Source organism: Excalfactoria chinensis, chromosome 6 (assembly GCF_039878825.1).
Source record: "Excalfactoria chinensis isolate bCotChi1 chromosome 6, bCotChi1.hap2, whole genome shotgun sequence".
NCBI lineage: Eukaryota > Metazoa > Chordata > Aves > Galliformes > Phasianidae > Excalfactoria > Excalfactoria chinensis.
Window position 1 is genome coordinate 19824923 of NC_092830.1, and position 19705 is coordinate 19844627.

The 19705-nt window shown below is 40.7% G+C and overlaps 1 protein-coding gene and 1 pseudogene across 4 annotated transcripts in view; one reads left to right on the forward strand and one right to left on the reverse strand.

Annotated features, from left to right (window-relative positions):
- Nucleotides 1-19705, reverse strand: part of TLL2 (tolloid like 2) — an 83879-nt gene that overhangs the window by 12311 nt on the left and 51863 nt on the right. For all 4 annotated transcript variants that reach the window (XM_072339860.1, XM_072339861.1, XM_072339863.1 and 1 more), the window contains 5 exons: nt 19586-19691; nt 13640-13764; nt 7228-7343; nt 5612-5714; nt 2198-2314 (listed from right to left, as the gene is read on the reverse strand). In XM_072339860.1, coding sequence (XP_072195961.1) covers nt 2198-2314; nt 5612-5714; nt 7228-7343; nt 13640-13764; nt 19586-19691 — 567 coding nt within the window. The remainder of the gene's footprint in view (nt 1-2197; nt 2315-5611; nt 5715-7227; nt 7344-13639; nt 13765-19585; nt 19692-19705) is intronic.
- LOC140254294 (fas apoptotic inhibitory molecule 1 pseudogene) lies at nt 1023-1580 on the forward strand (annotated as a pseudogene).

Sequence of the window (19705 nt, forward strand, 5' to 3'; positions counted from 1 at the left end):
TGCAAGCTTTTCCTTAGGTAAAAAACTAATCCATACATAGCCTTCTTCCCCATTCAAATTTGCATCAATAGTACTTGTTCCACAAAAGCAACACACACATCATGGAAGGTTTTACAAATCCAACATTTCATCTTTGATAGTGTCTCCCCACCTTGCCATAACAAGCTCTTTACAAGGTAAACTCACTGGAGCATAGAAATGCTGTGGATTTTTGTGTTTCACACTCCAGATCACCTCCATAACTGCTTGACGCTTGCAGACAGAAATAAGGACCAAGAAAAGAAGGGAAGAAAAAAAATCCAAAAAAACCCTGCAAATATAATCCAGCCACGAGATGGCGATATTTACAAGCATAAGCTGAGCTGCTCATCAAGCAACATTCAGGAGACCGTTCTAGTGCATGAAGAGGCAAAAGCTCTAGAACTTGATGGGAGCTTATAGGCAGGAGAAGGGGACTGAGTTTTTAATAAGGTCCGATAGCAACAGTACAAGGGAGAATGGCTTTAAGCTAGAAGAGGGGAGAATTGGGTTAGTTGGAAGGAAGAAATTCTTTAGTCAGAGGGTGTTCAAGGCTAGGCTGGATGGGACCCAGGGCAGCCCTGCCAGTGGTGGGGTGTTGGATCTAGATGATATTTAGATGTTCTTTCCAAACTAAACCATTCTGTGATTCTATGACCCTTTAAGGAACTGCCTCCCTGTCTAACAGAAAGAGAACTACAAGAGCAGAGAACTGTCAAGTCTTACCATTTTTTAAATAGCTATAAAACAGACAGCAAACCATATTTTCTCTACCCATTGCAATAGTTCACGTTAAATTTCAGTTGAGTGGTTAACTACACAGGAAGAGGGGTTTTTTTACTGCTAAATGGATGAATCTGTTGACATACCCTGAGAAGTCTACAGAAATGATGGATTCTGGGCTGCCAACAGTATTATAGAGCAAAACCAACAGCATCTTCTCCATCTTGAAGCTCAGAACAGCAAAGGGGAGGTGAGCTCTGTGGAGATCTTGGTGCAGCCACTTAGAGAAGATGACAGGTTTGGTGGCTGCTTGGGCAACAGCTTTAAGTGATCGTGTTCACATTCAATCTTATGAACATGGGACCACTTAAAGAAAAATGTATTGTCTACGTTGATAGAAAGGAAGAGATACAAAAAGATTGGATGTTTAAATTTGTGGGTAAAAAAGCATTTATTGCTAGAGCATTCAAAACAAAAAGCTATTGTTAATATTGATGCAGTCACTGGCTTTACACATGAATATACTTTGGAGATCAATGCAAAAATCCTCAAGAAATATATGGAGAACAGGTCAGAACCTACTAGTATTTGGGTACTGAGCGTGGGTGTTACAGACTACAGAGCTGTTCCAGAAAAGCACGTTATGGATGTGCACTGAAATAGTGAAAAATTATAGTGGGAACAGCTGGTGAATTTGTAGAAAATAGGACTGAAACTCACTTCAGCACTGGTAATCACAGCTGTTATATTAATGCTGTGTCAGTAATGGAAAACAAAAGGAAACAATTATTCATACTCTTATTGTGGATGACAGAGACATCCCAGAGGCTTTAGATTAGCCTGCATTTAACAATTATAGGACTAAGATCAGGAATTTCTGGTTACTGTGGTAATTATTTTTAAAAGAAGCATTTTTATAATGGCCTCAATAAAATAGTTTAACATTCAGCTATGTCTGATGTGGTCAGGCAGCTGGACTTGCTGATAGCAGTAGGTCCCTACCAACTGAACTGAACTACTTTACAAGATTCACTAATGACTTTGGCAGCATTGCTCCTCCTCTGAAATGATCTCAGCATCCCACTGTCACAGAAGTTTTCAAAGTACCTGGATCTGCAGAAGCAGAACTTTGTTAAATTACTAGAAGCAATTCCTGCCACACAGAGCACTGCTGCTTGTAGGGGTGGGTTAGTGCAAACAGGACTCTGGCCTATGACTGGAAGCCATTGCTTTGCGATGCCATCCTATTCCTCAAAAGGAATGATGATGATCCAGTTAGAAGAGCCATATCTTACCTGCTGGAACAGCCCACAAATTCTGCCAGTCCCCAAAAAAGCAAGAGCAGGTGCTGTGTCAAACTAAACAGCAAAGCAGAAGTTCTAGTGATCCCATAAATCCCTGTACCCTGTTTTGACTGCTCCATGCAATGCAATACACTACTAGCTAAAGGCTCTACCTTCATAGACCGCAAAGAAGCCCTTGCCCAGGATGTTACTGCTGCTCCGGAACTCGATCCACAGCCTGCTGTCCGTGGAGATAACTGGTTCAGGGATCTTGTCACCACAAAATCTACCTAGAAGGCAGGAAAAAGACAATCAAGATCGCCAGGCAGTAAAGCCGCTGGTAGCAGGCTCCTGTGGTTCCAGGAAGCAAAGACAGTCTTCGGTTAAAGGAGCAGCACTTCTATAAAACACCTTTTCACTCCTACCACTTGAGTTTCTGAACTTCTCTTCCCTTCCCCCACCCTCCCCCCATTAATACATATTCAATTATTAAGTTGATAAAGATTCCCTTCAGCTGGGAGCATAATTCAGTAGTTACAGACACAATCTCTGTTGACTCAGTAAGGGGCTCTTGTTTTGATTCACATGATTGGACAAACAAGCTGACAGAGGGGAACTGTCCTCTGTTCTTTTGGAGATGGGATATTAGAAAACTGCCCTTCCTACCAACTAAACCTCAGAAAGTCCTGCTCAAGTCAAATGGAAGGTGGGATGTAACCATACTGAAAAGAGGATTATGCAGATCCTCCACAGCACCAACACAGCTCATCCTGTTGATGGTGCTAAAAATCCCTTATCCTCTAGTCTTACTCCCCTAGCAAATCTCCTTCTGATTAAACCTTTGCAGTCATTTAGTCTCTCACTCAGCAGATTTGTGACCAAATGCCTTTTTTGCTCCCTGATATGCATCAGCATCGGTAAATACCTGAATCTCGCCCACAATGGAGAATCCTGGAATGGAGCATCTGCAGAAGGTATCTGCCAGAGTGGCCTGAACAATCTCAACAACTCTAAAGCTCTGCTGGTGTTTCTCTACCTGTCCCAGCCAGAGGCTCCCCAGGATAAAAGAGCACACGCTACACACGGTGAGCACATGCTGCCAACATGGTTCTTTACTTCAGTTGACAGCAGCAGGGCTACATGCTAGAAGCAGTGGCATCTCATCCAAATGCATCCACAGAGGGAACTTGACAGAGGCAGAGAGCAGTCATTCAGAAATTCAGTCACAGCAGTGGTGACAAGGAATCTGATCCTGGCCTTGTGAAACCAGAGACTAGCTGCTTTGAATATCCTCGTCTGAGTGAAAACCTCAAGGTTAATTGCTTACTGACAAGACAGTACCTTATTTCCCATTAGCAGGCTGCATTAAGTGTTCTCTGTACTGAATAAGGGAACTGATCATTTGAGTCCTGTTGACTGGCAGACAGAGAAGGCTGCTGCTTTCCTACCTACAAAGAGCAGAATGGTTGACATGAATCCTGTGCATTAAAAGCCAAGAGGCCTCCTGCATAGTCATCTGCCTACAATCAGATGGTTGTCACTTTTGGCTCTGCTTACCCTATCTTCACCACTTGGCAGCCTCAGAATGCCTACAGCCTTCAAGGATGGGAGAGGTCTGCCCCTGTGATAGGCAGTAAAGGGAAATGAGAATGCATGGAAAGTGAGTTGTGAACTTCAGTGGCATTTTCCTCAGCAACTTTTTCCCCCCTCATGGAGTCCCTCATTCAATTATGAGTCCAGATCCAAGCTATGTTTGGCAATTCTATCCTGAGCCCATGTGCCAAAGCTACCCAGCACTGTTTGGGCAGTGTTGACACAGGCATGCAGCATAACAATTATATCTCCCATCTCTGCTACCAAAAAGAATACTAACAAATAGCACCAGTGCTGCAAAGCTCCTTCCTCTAGCGTCACTGAGCAACTGCCTCCTGGATTTGGACTTGCAGTTTGACAAGGGTGTCAAGGAGAGGAAACAGATGAGGAACTAGAATGAGCAGACTCCTCAGAGTGTGATAAAGGGCCCATTCATAAAAAGTTATACATTTAAAGGCAGGGTTTTCACCCTGGGAAAATATGCCGTGCACATTTTTTTTCTCCCCCTCTGCAAGAAGTCCGTGCTTTCACAACTCACACTAATCCCTCTCCCCGCCCCCTGCTGAATTGCCGTCTGTTTGCCTCTGCTGAGCTAATTTCATGGGCTCAGCCCCTTGCGGGAGCCTCTTCAACCAGTGTCTCATTCCAGATGGAAACACTCACAAGTCCACCTGCATGAAGGTGACAGGGAGTCAGTTTGGCTTCTGAAATACCTTCAAATTACTCAGCAGAAAAAAAAAAATATATATGCAACAAAGACCGAAATTACAGCTGCTGGAGCAATGTTACCTGAAGTATGTGTAACAAAACAATAACTGCTGCCAACCCCAAAACAGGCAGGAAGCAATAAAAACAGCTGCCAGCTCCACACTGAAACACAGGCCCACAGAAACCTCTAGAGAGCAGTACAATTCCAACCTAAGAACTTCATCCTGTGTTACAGCTGGAACATCCCATGGGCTAAGGTGAGCTTTGCACCTAAACTTCCATTGCCCCACTGACCTCACATTAGCCTAGATATGCACCGCAGCCTGGGCACTTCAGCTCTAGCAAAACTGGTGATGCTGCATAAGCTGATTGATTTTTAACTTTCAGGTATAAGTAGGTCTTGGCATGTAAGGATACTGTGGTCAGAAGACAGGGTCAGGATCAGAACCAGTATCAAAGCTGATAAAAGCATGTGAAAATTCTGACAGCCCACTTAGATGACAGACAACCTGCAGTTACGATAGCAAGATACAGAGGAATGAATACACAGAGTACAAAGGGAGGGCTACGCTTTGAGATCCTTGGGAGCAGTGCAATCCTTGCAGAGCTTGATATTCTAGGCATTATCAGGCCCAGAGACAAGTTCCCCACTAGAATTACAGAGGCTCAGAGTACAGAGTGCTGCATCCAGAGCAGGCTACACAGAGAAGCTGTGGATGTCCCTGGAAACATTCAAAGCTAAGTTATGTGCAACTTGATTCTGTTGAAGGCGTACTTATACATGACAGGGGGTTGGAACTAGATGATCTGTAAGATGCCTCCAAACTCAAACTATTTTATTATTCTGTGATTAGTATTCTTAAGAAGAAATAATGTCAGGAGCTTTGGGCAGGAGCCGCATGTCCTCTTCATTTTTACTGTCTGATAGTTCCATTCAGATCTTATGAAAAGGCATCATAAAGCTCCAGGGACCACACTTCTAATCTCAGCCTCTCATTCATTTCCCTCTCTGCCTCAGTTCACAAGCTAGAAAAAGAAGGAATAAAGCCTTCACTACTTAGGGATTGAAGCACTGATCATTTGGTGCAAATATAACATGCTGACATCTCTAACACTAATGACCAGTGCTCTGCCTGGATGCAGGTTCCTTCCAGGTAGAGAAAGTTTAGTGTTTTGTTATTGTATTTTTTTTTTTTAAATGATGTTGGGATTTGTTTGTTTTTCCCTCCACAATAGGCCTTAAGAGCACAGAAAAAATATGCAATTAAGACAAAGCAGATACTCACCCAGTAAGGGAGCCTTCCTCCAGTAGCCGTCACGCACCTCCACATAATCATACCAGCAAAGGCGGCTTTTAAATAGATCCATTGATGTAAAGTTCAACATGATCTGAAAGGACAGATTACATGCTTATCCTTGGAACGACAACTACTTCAAAATCAAGACCCTACAGGCTACCTGTTTCATCTCTGCTACAGCAGTGCATAAGTGAGCATACATGAAAAAATAGCTGGACAGAGAGTTGGATTTTTGAATTAATTTTCCCCAAGAAAAGGAAAGGCTTCTCAAGGAATTGTGATTATACTATGCAGCACAGTATGACAGAAGATGGCATTTTACTATCCATTCTGTTATTCACACAGTCACTGCTTTACAGTTACGAAAGTGCAACTAAAAAACTCCTTAAAAATTAAATTAAAAATGAAATCCTTAGTTTTAATTAATGTGAATGTTATGGAGATGCATATTTCCCAAAAATAGAGACACTTGGGTTTTATTCCATTATATGTGTCTCCAGGAAGACACAGCTACTTCTGCTAACAAGTTGCCACATTCTGACATTGCCACTCACACATTGCGTTCAAAGGCTTTCAAGAGCAGAGTTCAGCAAGAGCACGTTTTCTCATTGGTATCCTCCCCCTGTAACAAGGATTAGATGCTTTGTTCTGGGCCTGTGGAAACCACTGGGTGAATATTCTCATGTCATTTTTGTCCTTGCAAAATTTAAACCATTTAAAAGTCTACATATATTGTTTGCCATAGACATTTTTGCAAAACCTGGACTGTTCTTGGTACATTGCAAAGCCTGAAGCCAATGGTTGGAGCTCAGTACAATATAGGACTGGAACTGCAGGTGACAGAACCGAGTCCAAGAGCAAGACAACCACTCCAAAACAAGTGAGCTCCACTTTCCTTTGTTTTTCCAAGTCTCAGTCCTAAGCGTGTCCTTCAGTGTGGTCCTCAGCAAAGCCACAGAGCACCCAAGCCAGGCCATGCATTACTGTACTCCAGTAGGACATGAAGGGCCTGAAGGGCTGGCATAACAGATTAAGGAAAGATTTTGTTTCCACAGGAAGATCAATAAAACAAAAGGAGCTGGAAAGTGGACAGAGCAGCTGATTGATGCACAGCAGGGCTCAGTTTTTCAAGGCTGGGAGCAGGCGTCCCTAACATTATACCCACATGACAGGGGTAGGATACTGATGGCACTCACAACTCCTCAGCTCCCTCCTGGACTCCATCTTGCTGGTATGTTTTATACAACTCATCTGGCCAGCACTTGGTTTTAAAGAATATTTCCCCAGCTATCAGCTCAGTACGAGCTAGCTGGTGGCAAGCTGAACAGCTGGGGAAACTGTCCAGGCAGGGTGTATCTGTGAAATGAGAGGAGGGATCAGAAATCAACTGACAACCCAGATCTGCAAGAGGATTCTATTCCAGTGTTACCTCTTGTCAGAGCCACTAATTCCTGACCCCATCTCTGTCAGGACAGACACCATTCCTGCACTCCAGGCATTCAGAGATCCACAGGACAATCTTTTTGGCAGCATATAATATTATCATCACAAGCAAAATTCATAAGGGAAGTGAAGAGTACACCTAGTCCACTTGTGTCACCTACCTTCTCTCCTGGGGTCACAGAGATTCTCCAGACACAGTGGGAATAGGAGGGATAGCCACTTGGAAAGCCAGGGGCTGAGAAATTCCCTGTGCTGTCCTGCAGGGTTTCTCCACAAGCTGTGAGAGAAGGGGAGGGGAGAAAAATCAGCCACAAGGAGCAACACTTTAAAGGATATTGAGCTCTAACAAAATGCTTGCACACAGCTGCTCCATGCAGGCTGGTAGCTTGTACTCCAAGGATGTTCATTCGTGGTACTGACACAAGGTCAGATGCTGCTTGAGACCTCACCAGAAGATATGATGTGAAACGTTTCAGGATTGGTGGGACAGATTATCAGTGCAAGGACACAGACAAATCAGCTTTTAAAAATGTAACACATCTTCCTTCGTCTTCTTCCACATATCAGTACTTTCAAAGTTTCAGTCATTCTGAGGAATCTTATCCATTAATAAAACAAAAAAAACATTAGTCCACAACTTGCAATCCCACGACTACTTCCAGCAAGTCTGTTCACCCTTCTCAGTACTTCAAGTTGAAGTTCTCTGTAGTTATTCCTTAGTGTCTTAGGTTAAAACTTTGCAAAAAACAAACAAACAACAAAAACCAACAACAAACAGGGCAAGTCCCATTGACTCCACATCTTTGGCTGTCCAGAATCTACCCTGATGTCACACTGTGGATAAAATACGAACACGGCAGCTCATTCTGCTCTACATCTTCCTGTTTGTCTCCTGGTACCATTGGTGAAAGGTAGATACCAGTGTAACTTTTGGGAAGTAAACAGTTTGCAAATGCTCCTTCAGGAAACTTCCAAAATGCGGGAAAGCAGAAACTACCGTAGTTTCTGTTCTGAGCCAGGAGAATCTTGCTGGAACAACGGAATGACCACGCATACATCCAGAGAATCACACATATCAAAGGCTCCTATTCTCATCTATCAGAATACTTACTAGACACATGCAAATACCAATTGCAAAGAGAGGGGACCTTGGCTTGCCTGCTCTCAGGTTGTTTTTCTGATGTCATAACCCACTGACATTATAAAGCTCCCCTTGACCTGCAAATTGGTTTCCTCAGTGATGGTAAGGCAGCTTCCAAAAATCCCTTGTTAAGCAGCAGTGCTTTGAAAGATCTGACAAAACTGAATATCTGGCTCCCTTTCTCATTGAAATGCCAGGGGATTCTCTGCCTTGTACTATCACACACTCACTAACTTTTTCAGCCATGATCACTGTTAGATGGGGCAGGTCGGAAGTTGGAGGTGAAAAGAAAGCAGACCCATTCAAAAAGTTTGGTGCCTTCAGAAAAGGGGAAGGGAGTCACATAGACCAGAATTTCTTAATTTCCCTGAAGTAATTTGACCCACAGTTTGACAGGTCAGACTTGATGAACAATAGGCAGGGACACAAAAAGGGATTTTTTGCTCAACCGACCAGCTCCTAGGGGTGCTCTGGAAGGTGGATCACTACTAGGAACAAGTTGTGCATATTTGAGGCAGCATTGTCTCTGGCAAATTGATTCCTGTCAGGGAAGACAAATGTACTTAAAATTACTAGAAAGAAGCACCATTGAGGAAAACAGGCAGGAAAATACATGCTTCTTCCCTGAAGGAATGAAGCAAACAAAAACCTCCACACTGTTCAAATAGTTTTGAGGCCCGAGAACTCCCCTTGCCATTACCCAGTTACAAAGGAGCATTGCACAGAAAGTTTTAGCTTTAAAATACTCTGCAGTAATAACTTATCCTTCCTCCAGACTCTCCCAGCATGCTTGGCAGGTGATACCATCTCTATTTTTCAGGTGGACAGAGCTGCTGGTGGGTAAAGATGATGACATGCATTCACAGGAGAAGAAATCTGGACATTTCCAGAACACACACACTTCTCCTTTTTGCACCTTGCAAAGATTCGTTGCCTTGTTATCTGTGGCACAGACTGCTGGGAACTAATTCCCACACCCAGGATGCTCCTAGAACTCTCAACCAGGAAAAGCATGGTGCCTCAGTAGAAAAACATCTCAGAGAAGCTGAATCCCAGCCATATTCATTCTACATGCAGCAAGCCACTCTTCACCTGATGCTCCAGTATTGCCACTGGGTCAGTACTGCCTGGAGTGGCCACCAGCCTAGGATTGTTCTAGGAATGACAGCATCTGGCAAAACATGCCAGTCCAAAGCTCACAAGGTAGACACATGCTCTTTTTCTCTGCTAAAATAATTAACTAAGTTGTCACCCATATAAAGAAACTGAGAAATATGTATTACCACAGCAGCATATGATAAAGAAGATGCCACAGTCAGCTGAACCACAGTGAAATTTTACCAGCCCTGACTTAGTTCTCCTAAATGTAACTACACAGTAACTGGCAAAAACACATTATACCGTAATTACAGAGAAGGTACTAACATATTTACTACCAAATACCACTCTGCTAAAGCATCATGAAAGGAGACCTTGCTAACTATCTGAACTTCGCAATCTCAGAGACATTCCATGCATGCTAGGAGAGGCTGGCTTTCAGAACAGAGGAGGGCAATTGCCCACATATGCAGGAAGGAGCAGAACACTAAGGAACAATGCACATGTAAGCATAGAACACACTTTCTTGCAGAGAACATTAATAAGTAGTATAAATTTAATCCACTTAGTATCAAATAAACATATAGGTCCAATAAGACTAAAGTTTGGTGCTTCTGGGATCCAAGAAACCAAGATGGTTTTCACATATGATGAAAAATCTGCTGCTCAGCTAATCTACTAGAAAGGAACAGAGGTGAAATCCAAAGTGGAAGAGGCAAATACATCAAAACTCCTTTGCAAATGAAGCAGAAAGGCACTTTCTCTGCTCATTAGCTTACTAGCAAATCTTTTTGATACTGCACAGAGGATTGGATGGGATGACATAATGCATGACCCATGCTCAATGAAATGCTTAACCATCCCCGTGCAGTTAGGAGAGCCACAAGGACCTGTTTTCTTTAGCATTAGGGCATGTCATTTTAAAGTCTTCTGGAGTGAATATATTCACCCAGTCCTCAACTGATGATTGCATATCCTCATATTGCATTTTGCCATATCAAAACTAGCATTTACTGCTACTTCCTCTCAGAAATACCTTCAGTAATTTCCTCTGGTTTTACCTGGCTTGGCACAACCCAGCAGGTATAAGCTTTAGGAAATTAAGAGCAATTTAAAGCACTAAGGTTTTAGAATGGAAAATTTAAGACAGCCCTAAGTGTAGGGGCCACAAACCTCACAAGTTGGAGAGCCATGTCTCTTTTAACAAATAACAGTCATTCCGGTTCATACAAGTGCACACATTCAGCATTTCTTGCATCATTCCTAGATCTTCTTGTGGGAGTTCTCAAACATTCCTACAAAATGGAAAGCCATCTGCCAATCAGCTTCTGGACTATGTGGTCATGTTTCACCTAAGAATCCTCAGCTTGGCTATTGAACAAACTTTCCTTACCCAAAAATCTGTCAGATCTTGCTAAGACAAACAACTGAAGCTCTTTGGGTTTTAATTCCTGAGCTTTGCAGAACTTTTTTCCAAGCTACAAATTTAAAGTACAGTTGCAGTGTCTATTTCATCAAAAATACTGTACCATTTATCTTCAAAAACAACTTGTTTATTAATTTTGTTCCAAATAAAGCAATAGACATTTGAAGAAAATTGGTTTCACAGGCTTAAAGCTCCAGTTATTATTCTGACAAGTATTTTCTGAACTGCAATAACCCTTGCTAAGTTTTGTGGGGGAAAAGAAAAAGAAGAGTATAAAAGTTTTTTACTTTGCAAGCAGGAAACTCAAAAGGGTCCACATTTAAATAAAATTAAAAAACATTACTTTGAGGCTTTTGGTGTGACTTTAACCTCAAGCCAAAAGTAGCTTTTCAGTTCTGAGCTGGAAGCACTGAGTACAGATTAAGCGAAAAGTCTGATTTGATTAAATCTGACTCAGCCAAAAACAGTGCAGGACATCTCTAATTATTTTTTTTTTTCCCAAGTATTTAAACAACTCAATCCCTAAAGTAAAAGGATATATTTTCTTAGAAAGACATCTCTTAGTAATTTCCTTAGAACTACAACATTTCCAACTATGTATTTGAGAAAAGAGTTACATAAGGGAAAAAATTGCTAGTTTGGACTAGAGCACCTAAAAAAGTTACACCCCTCTATAAACTAAACACACTATAAACTAAACAGTGATTCCCAAAAATCACAGACCCTGAAGTATCCTCAGAATTTATTGTAGGTACTAATGAACTCATGCTTTCTAACCTGTACCTGGTTACCAAGGAGGATTTGCACATAAATTATAGGCTGCTTTCCATAGCTTTGTGAATGATTCACACACCAGTGCTAGCCAGCTGCTCACTTATGCGTTGCTCATGGCAACACTACAGGCTTGGGGGCAAACTGGATGGAAGACTGTGTGTAGGAAAATGGACCTGTGGGTGTTGGTCAAGCTCAGTTCAATGTGGAGCAGCAGGGTGCACAAGTTGCCAAGAAGGCCATTGGCATCCTAGCTTGTATTAGAAACAGTGTAGCTACCAGGAGCAAGGATGTGATCATCCCTCTGTACTCAGACTGCTGAGGCTGCATCTCAAATACCATGTTTGGTTTGGGGCTTCTCACTGCAAGAAAGACACTGAGGTCTGGCATCTTGTCCAGAGAAGGGCAACAGAGTCAGTGAGAGGTTTGCAGCACAAGACTCATAAGCTGAAAGAACCAGGATTATTTAGTCTGAAGAAGAGGAAACTCAGGGGAGACTTTATTGCTCTCTACAACTCTGTGAAAGGAGGTTGTGGTGAAGCGAGGATCAGTCTTTTCTCCTAGGCAACAGCAATAGGACTACAGATAATAGCTTTAAGTTGTACCAGAGTGGGGTTCAGGTTGGGTATTAGGAAAAATTTCTTTTCTGAAAGAATATTCAGGCACTGGAATGGGCTGCCCAGTGAGGTGGCTGAGTCACCATCCCTGTAGGCTTTCAAGAAACACCTAGATGTGGTACTAAGGGACATGGTTTAGTGAGGGAAAATGTATGATAGATGGACAGTTGGGCTACATGATCTCAGAGATCTTTTCCAAACTTGGTGTTTCTATGATCCTAATGTATGCCTCTGTATATTGGTAAAAACCTTTCTCTCCTACCCACCACCTTCTCCCCTCTCCCTGTTATATGTTTATTCCACATAGATTAATCTGCTGCTCTGTTTAGCATACACTGATTTAGGAAAGGTTTATGACCAAGTAAAGCCACATCAACACAGTTGCCAAAACTCCTGGGCAATGTTTGCAAAAGTCTTTTTTTTTTTTTTCCACCCCTACATTATTATAAGTGTTAGGGTCACACTGCAATACTAGGGCAACACTATTATCAAGTATTTCTCATGTGTGTTTCACTACCAGCAGAAACTCAGTGTTCTTTCCATGCTTTCTCCATTCTCAGATGCTGCAATCCATGACACAGGTGCAATCACTCCTCAGATCTTCTATTTACATTTTCATATTCTGCACATCCTCAAGTCCAGCTAACTTCTCTGAAATCTAGTTCTCTCTTTTTTTAATCTATTCATTCATAGCTGTTGCATAAATTTTTACTGTTTATCACCTCCAGTTTGAAAGGATCCTTCCATCCTCATAGATAAACTTAAGCCTCCAAATCATATCTGTGTTACCAATTCTCTTTTTGCTAATCTTTGCAGACCCTGGATGAAGCAAGACTCAGATACCAGTCTTTAGTTGTCAGATATAATTAGATGGGTTCTCTGTCAAAGCTCTTCTGAGTCTACCATCTCTTTCTCAGCAGAAAGAGGGATACAATCCTTCCTTGAGCAGTCCAAAGCACCCACTTGCAGCAACTAGTATTGCATCCTTGAGTTTCCACGTCATTCCCAAAGCTTTAGTGCAACATACCATAATCACTGAAGGTTTCAATAAAGCTCTCCCTTGGGACAACACCTGTATACAAAGTCAGGATTTTGAAGGTTGATGTGTGGAGACCTAAGTCTATCAGAAATTCCTTTGCCACTTTGCTAACTCCTACTCACCAGCTGTTTGCTGTCTTAAATATCAATTTCATTTTCTACAAAGAGAGCCTACACCCTTAATTCTAGACAGGATATTTATATGAAAACACCAGCAAAATGCAAATATTGCAGCTACTCTACTACAAAGTTTCAGTAGAGAACACTGGAGAAAATTCAAGCCCTAACCAAACAAGAACACAAGCAAAATACTAACAAGAGACATATTATGCAAGTGCAGCTCTCCCACAGCTTCAGCTTAAAGCATTTGATGGCCTACATTTCCTGAGTCCTTTCAACCAAAGGTGCTCTTGATTTTCATTGTTTTCCAGATAAACTGTGTCTATGCTAAAGTTGCAGCCCTTCCCGCAAGCCATATTTACCTGGGCACTTGTACAATTTCCTTGCCTGAGCAATGTCTCCCTGACTCAGGCGAACACGTTGACCAATAGTTGGCCGGACTCCATTATCATCACGACGGGGAAGGATGGTGTCAAGGAAAACCCCTCTAAAGGGAAGAGCAGAGAGACAAAGAGCGGTGAAGTAGGGAAAGTGACATGATGAACACAAAGCCATCTTTGCATGCCTTCCTTGAGCACATATCCCATACTAACAAGTAAGAATAAGGAAGATTATGATAAACATATGTCTTGGGGTGGCCATCACCCTACAGCAGATAGCTTCCAAACACACAGGCAAATCTTGCAAGCCAATACATTCTTCTCTTGATGTATCAGGATTGCCACCAATTGCTGTTTCAGAATGGACACATTTATTGTCATAAATGAGAAAAGGCAAACACTCTTGCAGAAGGTTCATGGCACATCTGACTAAGCTGGAATGCAGACTGGACAGTTATGAGCAGAGGGAAAGGAAGTTTGTTTGGTAGCAGGTTAGGCTGGACTGGCAATGGCTGTGGTTGCCACAGACAAGAAATAGATCAAGTGTTCCACCTTTGTTCTGCATGAATTGCCAGACTAATAACTCCATTTGTCTCTGTCTTTTTTCCCCTCCTTGTTTCATACCTAGAAGCTGTCTACTGAACTTCTGATCTCAGTCCAAAAAAGGACTTAAGTTCAGGCCTCACTTCCATCAAAATGCAAAGTCAGTGCACACAAACAAGAGCTTGCATGCAAGAGGCATCATTAAAACTGCACAGCTAACGTGAGAGGGAGTGATCAGAAAATGGAATGCCTGGTTGGTAAAAAATCTAAGCTCTAGTAGTCAGGCTGTCCAGTCCATAGGAACCATTTCACCACACTCCCAATAGCTAACAACCCCAGCAGTGCCAATGCTAACAGAGATTTTGAAGCTTTGGTACTGGCTCCATGAGGCAGACTTCATTCTGAAGGAAAGGATACTGTTGTCCATAGAGTCCAATAGGATAGTAAAGTCAGTTTGTTAGTACAACAAGTCCTGATACAGGAGTGCTCAAAAGTCTGAGCTGAGCTCTAAATAGACAAGGAATTTGGCTCATTGGACTGCTCAGCTGAGTGCAAGCCTCAGGGAAATAAAGTTTGAGAGAGTTTTTGCTTTAATTTTAAATAAATACCGTAAGTGAACTTTTTGGATCACAGCCGTCCAAAGCTGTTATCAGTAGCCTTGAACAGAAAATGTTATTAAACATTTTACAGGTAAATGTATTTTGTAATTATGCAAATTGTCAGAAGAAATAGAAGGGAAATGCTCTGAAATGCATCAAATTTTGATTGACAAATTTGAGTCTTGCATTCTGCATGCCAGCTGCACACTTCAGTCTGAATTTATGTACCAAAAAAAACAAACCATAAATCCTCCAATCCCAGGAGCAACAAGAACACAGGGACAGGTTGGTTTGCTCATGTTAAATTTTCATGCATCCTCAGGAGCCCAGAGAACTTCATGTTTGGCAGGGACATACTTCTGAGGCAAGTGAAATGCTTTCTGCTGATTTCTAGGCTCAACCAGGGAAAACTGACAAAATGTAATGGAGTAACTACTACTTGTGCAGGTAAAACTTTGATTCTTTTGACTATTACAGCTCTCACAAATGCATATACACTATCTCCAGCCTTCTGATCACTGTATACACCTAGGGTATTGCTCACAGAATGCAAACAACTCACAGTTTCAAATTACCTTGTGACTGATAATTATCTGCCAAACATTTTTTTTTCTGGATGGATGTACCTGGGCTGGGGCAGCAAGATTTCAGGTTTTACATTTTCCGTCAACTGAATCATCTACTCCCTAAATAAGCATTATTGACAAACATGAGGCAGTAAACATAATTCTTATCATTTCACAAACCAAGGAACTAATAATAAGTGACAGTCTTTCTGGCCTAGACCAGAGAAGAGACAGCAGCACCATTCAAACAAACCCCCTTGGGTTCAAATGTAGCAAACACTGCTAATAAATTGCACATTTGATGAGTGTCTCTAAGAGTACCGGTATGTTGTCTGACAAATTAATAAAAAAATAATAACCAAGCAGATATCATTAAACAGAGCAGTTCAGGCAATATAACAACAGAACTGTTCTTAAGCAAGAAACCCAACCCCTTCACCCACAGGTAGGAAAAGAACTCAAGAATACTGGAGGTCTTGATTCTCCTACTGCCTAGGTATGGGCACAGCATGCACTAGTTGCCCAAAGCAGCAGCAAGTCAAGCAAAATCCACCACTGCTATCAGCTAAGAACGACAGAGATTGAGATGTTCTCAAGAGTCACTAGCAGCCACATAGAACCATGAATGTGTTCAGCAGACATCACGAAGTTATCAGCTTCTCTTGATAAACTCTGATCATTCACTGTCCCATTAGGGGAGCAATAGATACAGGGGCTTCTCAGGGAAGCAAATATTCAAGGCAGGTGAAGCACTCAACTTCAGACAGGTACATTTTATCCCTACATTGCATTTATATCCCTGCCTTCAGAAGAGAGGCAACATCTTACTTCACACACTAAAACCTGTGGAGAGTTTAAGTGTGGTGTGCATCCATCTGACATAGGATTAATATGGTGTGATACAAATACCTCAGTCAGGTATTGTATCCATAACACCTTGCCTGCCTTACAGACAGCACTACCTGCATCTTGACTTGTGCAGGAGCCTCACAGAAAAGCACAGCCACGCATTCTAACTTCAGGAAGCACAGCCAGACCTACCAGCAAGAGACAATTGGGCTAAAGTAAACCACTGTCTGCTTTGGAGTCTATATAGGTTTAAACTTTTCTAGTGTTAAACTGCCATTGGTAGGTCATGGCAGTGACAATAAAAATTTTAAGAGATAGTAAAATTAAACATAAATTTGCTTCCATATTTGTAAAGAATGCACCAGAAAACATAAGCCTGTAGCCACACTTCTCAAACCAGAGAGCTTTCTGACACAGACAGAAGTTATAAACACTTGTTCCTGCTGTCATTACCACCTCTAAGACTATACTCCTCACCCATCACAGATGCAAGTGATAAATATGTTTCTTTGAATGGAAAACTATAAGATACTCCTGCAGCAGTTCTCAATAGTGCCACTGAAAGCAACTTCCACTGGTAGGGATCACCATGTCCCAGAAAACCTGTATGTAAACTTTGTGTCCACAACAGAAAGAATAAAAACATACTAGGATGTGCAGCAATATTTAACAATATCAAATACCATGTGATTTGTTATCAGTATTCACCTGAACTTACAAGCAACAAGGCTGTGCTGACTGCAGCATAAGTGAGTCACAGAAACAGCTTTAGGATTTCTTGTGCCATATGATTCATAATTCTGTCATCTTGACCTCATCCATACGCTATTATCCACCAGCAGAGAACTTAAACCATCTTTTTCCCCATGTGGACTTTCTGTAACCTGCTGAACAATTTACACACCTACTACAGTCGTTTCCTTAGCAGTGTCATGGAGAGACTGTCTCCCATATCTAGCCACTAGCCATAACAAACTTTGCTGGAACTTAGTATCTTCATGGGTCATTTGTCTTTGTTAGCTATGATTGGTCAGCATCTGCAAAACTCAGTAAGATGAAGAGACATGCACAGATCCGTATCCATGCCCATTGGTCAAAGTAAGCATAATCCGCTTGGGGCAGTAGATCCCTAGACAGGTTATGGTTAAGTAAGAGCCTGTTCCCAGCACTGCCTATTTACCCTGAAAGCACAATCATCCCACAGATACACTTAGTGCTCAGTTCAATTACTGCACAAAAACTGCTACTGGGGTGAGGGTGGGTCAAAAACAGAGACAAAAGACTTAAAGAAAACAGACTTAAAAATCCTATTAAGCATCAATTTAAATTTAGAAGGACTCTTGCCATTTGTATCCCTTTTTGGCCCAGCAATGTTCTGAAGGACCCTAGTTTTCAAGAGACGGACTCAAAGGCATCCACAATACAAATGAGAGTAATAACTTAATCCTGCTTTTGTGCAAGACAATTCCACCCATTTAGAGTCCAGCAAATGCTGGGACAGTCCAGCAGACACCTCAAGGGAAGTAAAATCACTTGCTTTGGGTATCTGATCCAAATAAATTTCTGAGGGCAGCAATACATCTTTGCCCAGCCACCATCTCTCCCTGCCATAACAAGCAGTACTTCAGCAAGTTTGATAATTTCCTCATGGTTAATGCAAACTTCCAGAAACAAAAGTACAAACCAGGCTTAGCACTCCCATAACTTTAAAAGCCCCAAAGATGTATTTAATATTGGGGGAAAAAAAAAACAAAAAACAAACAAAAAAAACAAAAAAACAAAAAAACAAAAAACAAAAAACAAAAAAAAACAAACCAAAAAACAAAAAAAAACCCAAAAAACAAAAAAAACCAAAAACAAAAAAAAAACAAAAAAAAACAAAAAAAAAAACAAAAAAAACCCAAAAAACCCCAAAAACCCCAAAAACCCCAAAAAACCCCAAAAACCCCAAAAAACCCCAAAAAACCCCAAAAAACCCCAAAAAACCCCAAAAATCCAAAAAATCCAAAAAAACCAAAAAATCCAAAAAAACCAAAAAATCCAAAAAAAACAAAAAATCCAAAAAAACCAAAAAAAACCAAAAACCAAAAAAAACCAAAAACCAAAAAAAAACCAAAAACCAAAAAAAAACAAAAACAAAAAAAACAAAAACAAAAAAAAACAAAAACAAAAAAAAACAAAAACAAAAAAAAACAAAAACAAAAAAAAACAAAAACAAAAAAAAACAAAAACAAAAAAAAACAAAAACAAAAAAAAAAAACAAAAAAAAACAAAAACAAAAAAAACAAAAACAAAAAAACAAAAACAAAAAAACAAAAACAAAAAAAACAAAAACAAAAAAAACAAAAACAAAAAAAACAAAAACAAAAAAAACAAAAACAAAAAAAAACAAAAACAAAAAAAAACAAAAACAAAAAAAACAAAAACAAAAAAAACAAAAACAAAAAAAACAAAAACAAAAAAAAACAAAAACCAAAAAAAAAAACAAAAACCAAAAAAAAAACAAAAACCAAAAAAAAAACAAAAACCAAAAAAAAAAAACAAAAACCAAAAAAAAAACAAAAACCAAAAAAAAAACAAAAACCAAAAAAAAACAAAAACCAAAAAAAAACAAAAACCAAAAAAAAACAAAAACCAAAAAAAAACAAAAACCAAAAAAAAACAAAAACCAAAAAAAAACAAAAACCAAAAAAAAACAAAAACCAACGTTACTCTGAGTAAATATTTGAGCTCTGCTTCTTATCTCCTTTGCTTGTGGTATGTAGTAAAGAAACCTCCTATTTTTGTTTATGCAAAAACCTTCAAATAGTGTAGCAAAATAGAGCTGGTCATCCAGTAGTTCTCATTTCAAATTTGGGACATATATTTATGTTTATTTCCCCTTCTCTATATGCACCTTCCTGAGCTCTCTACTCAGAAAATAAGCTCCACTTAGATGGAAGAAATGGAAGTTGAGGGCAAAAATGCCACACAGAAATTAGCTGATTAGTTGAGACAGGAACAGAACTGAAAGAGCCTCCATGAAGAACCTAACAGCACAGCATCACAAGCCTGAAAAGGCTATGATCTAGAACACATTCACAGATGGTTAAAAAATAAAAAACAAAACACGTAACCAAAAGTAATGACCTGATGCCAATTCCTGATCTCTTAGATCATCAGTAGAAGGTGAATATAGTAGGCAGGGGAATACAGTAGCCCACCATACCTCCCTTCAAGCACTTTGCTTTTTCAAATGTTTTCAGAGTTTGCTGCAATCACCATGTATCTCTGTAATAGATCACAGGTCTCCTCCTAGGCTCTACATATCCTACAGAGCTACTGATAACTGCTAAGAGCAGCCCCGAAGACTGATAACCTACAATTCTCACCTGGAGAATGTGTTTCTAGCATAGTGCATGATGCTGTCGAAGTCATAGGTCTCTCCAAGTGAGTTCACTTCCCCAGCTTCCATCTTTAAAAAGTTGTACTCCTGACCTGTGGCGTTAAAC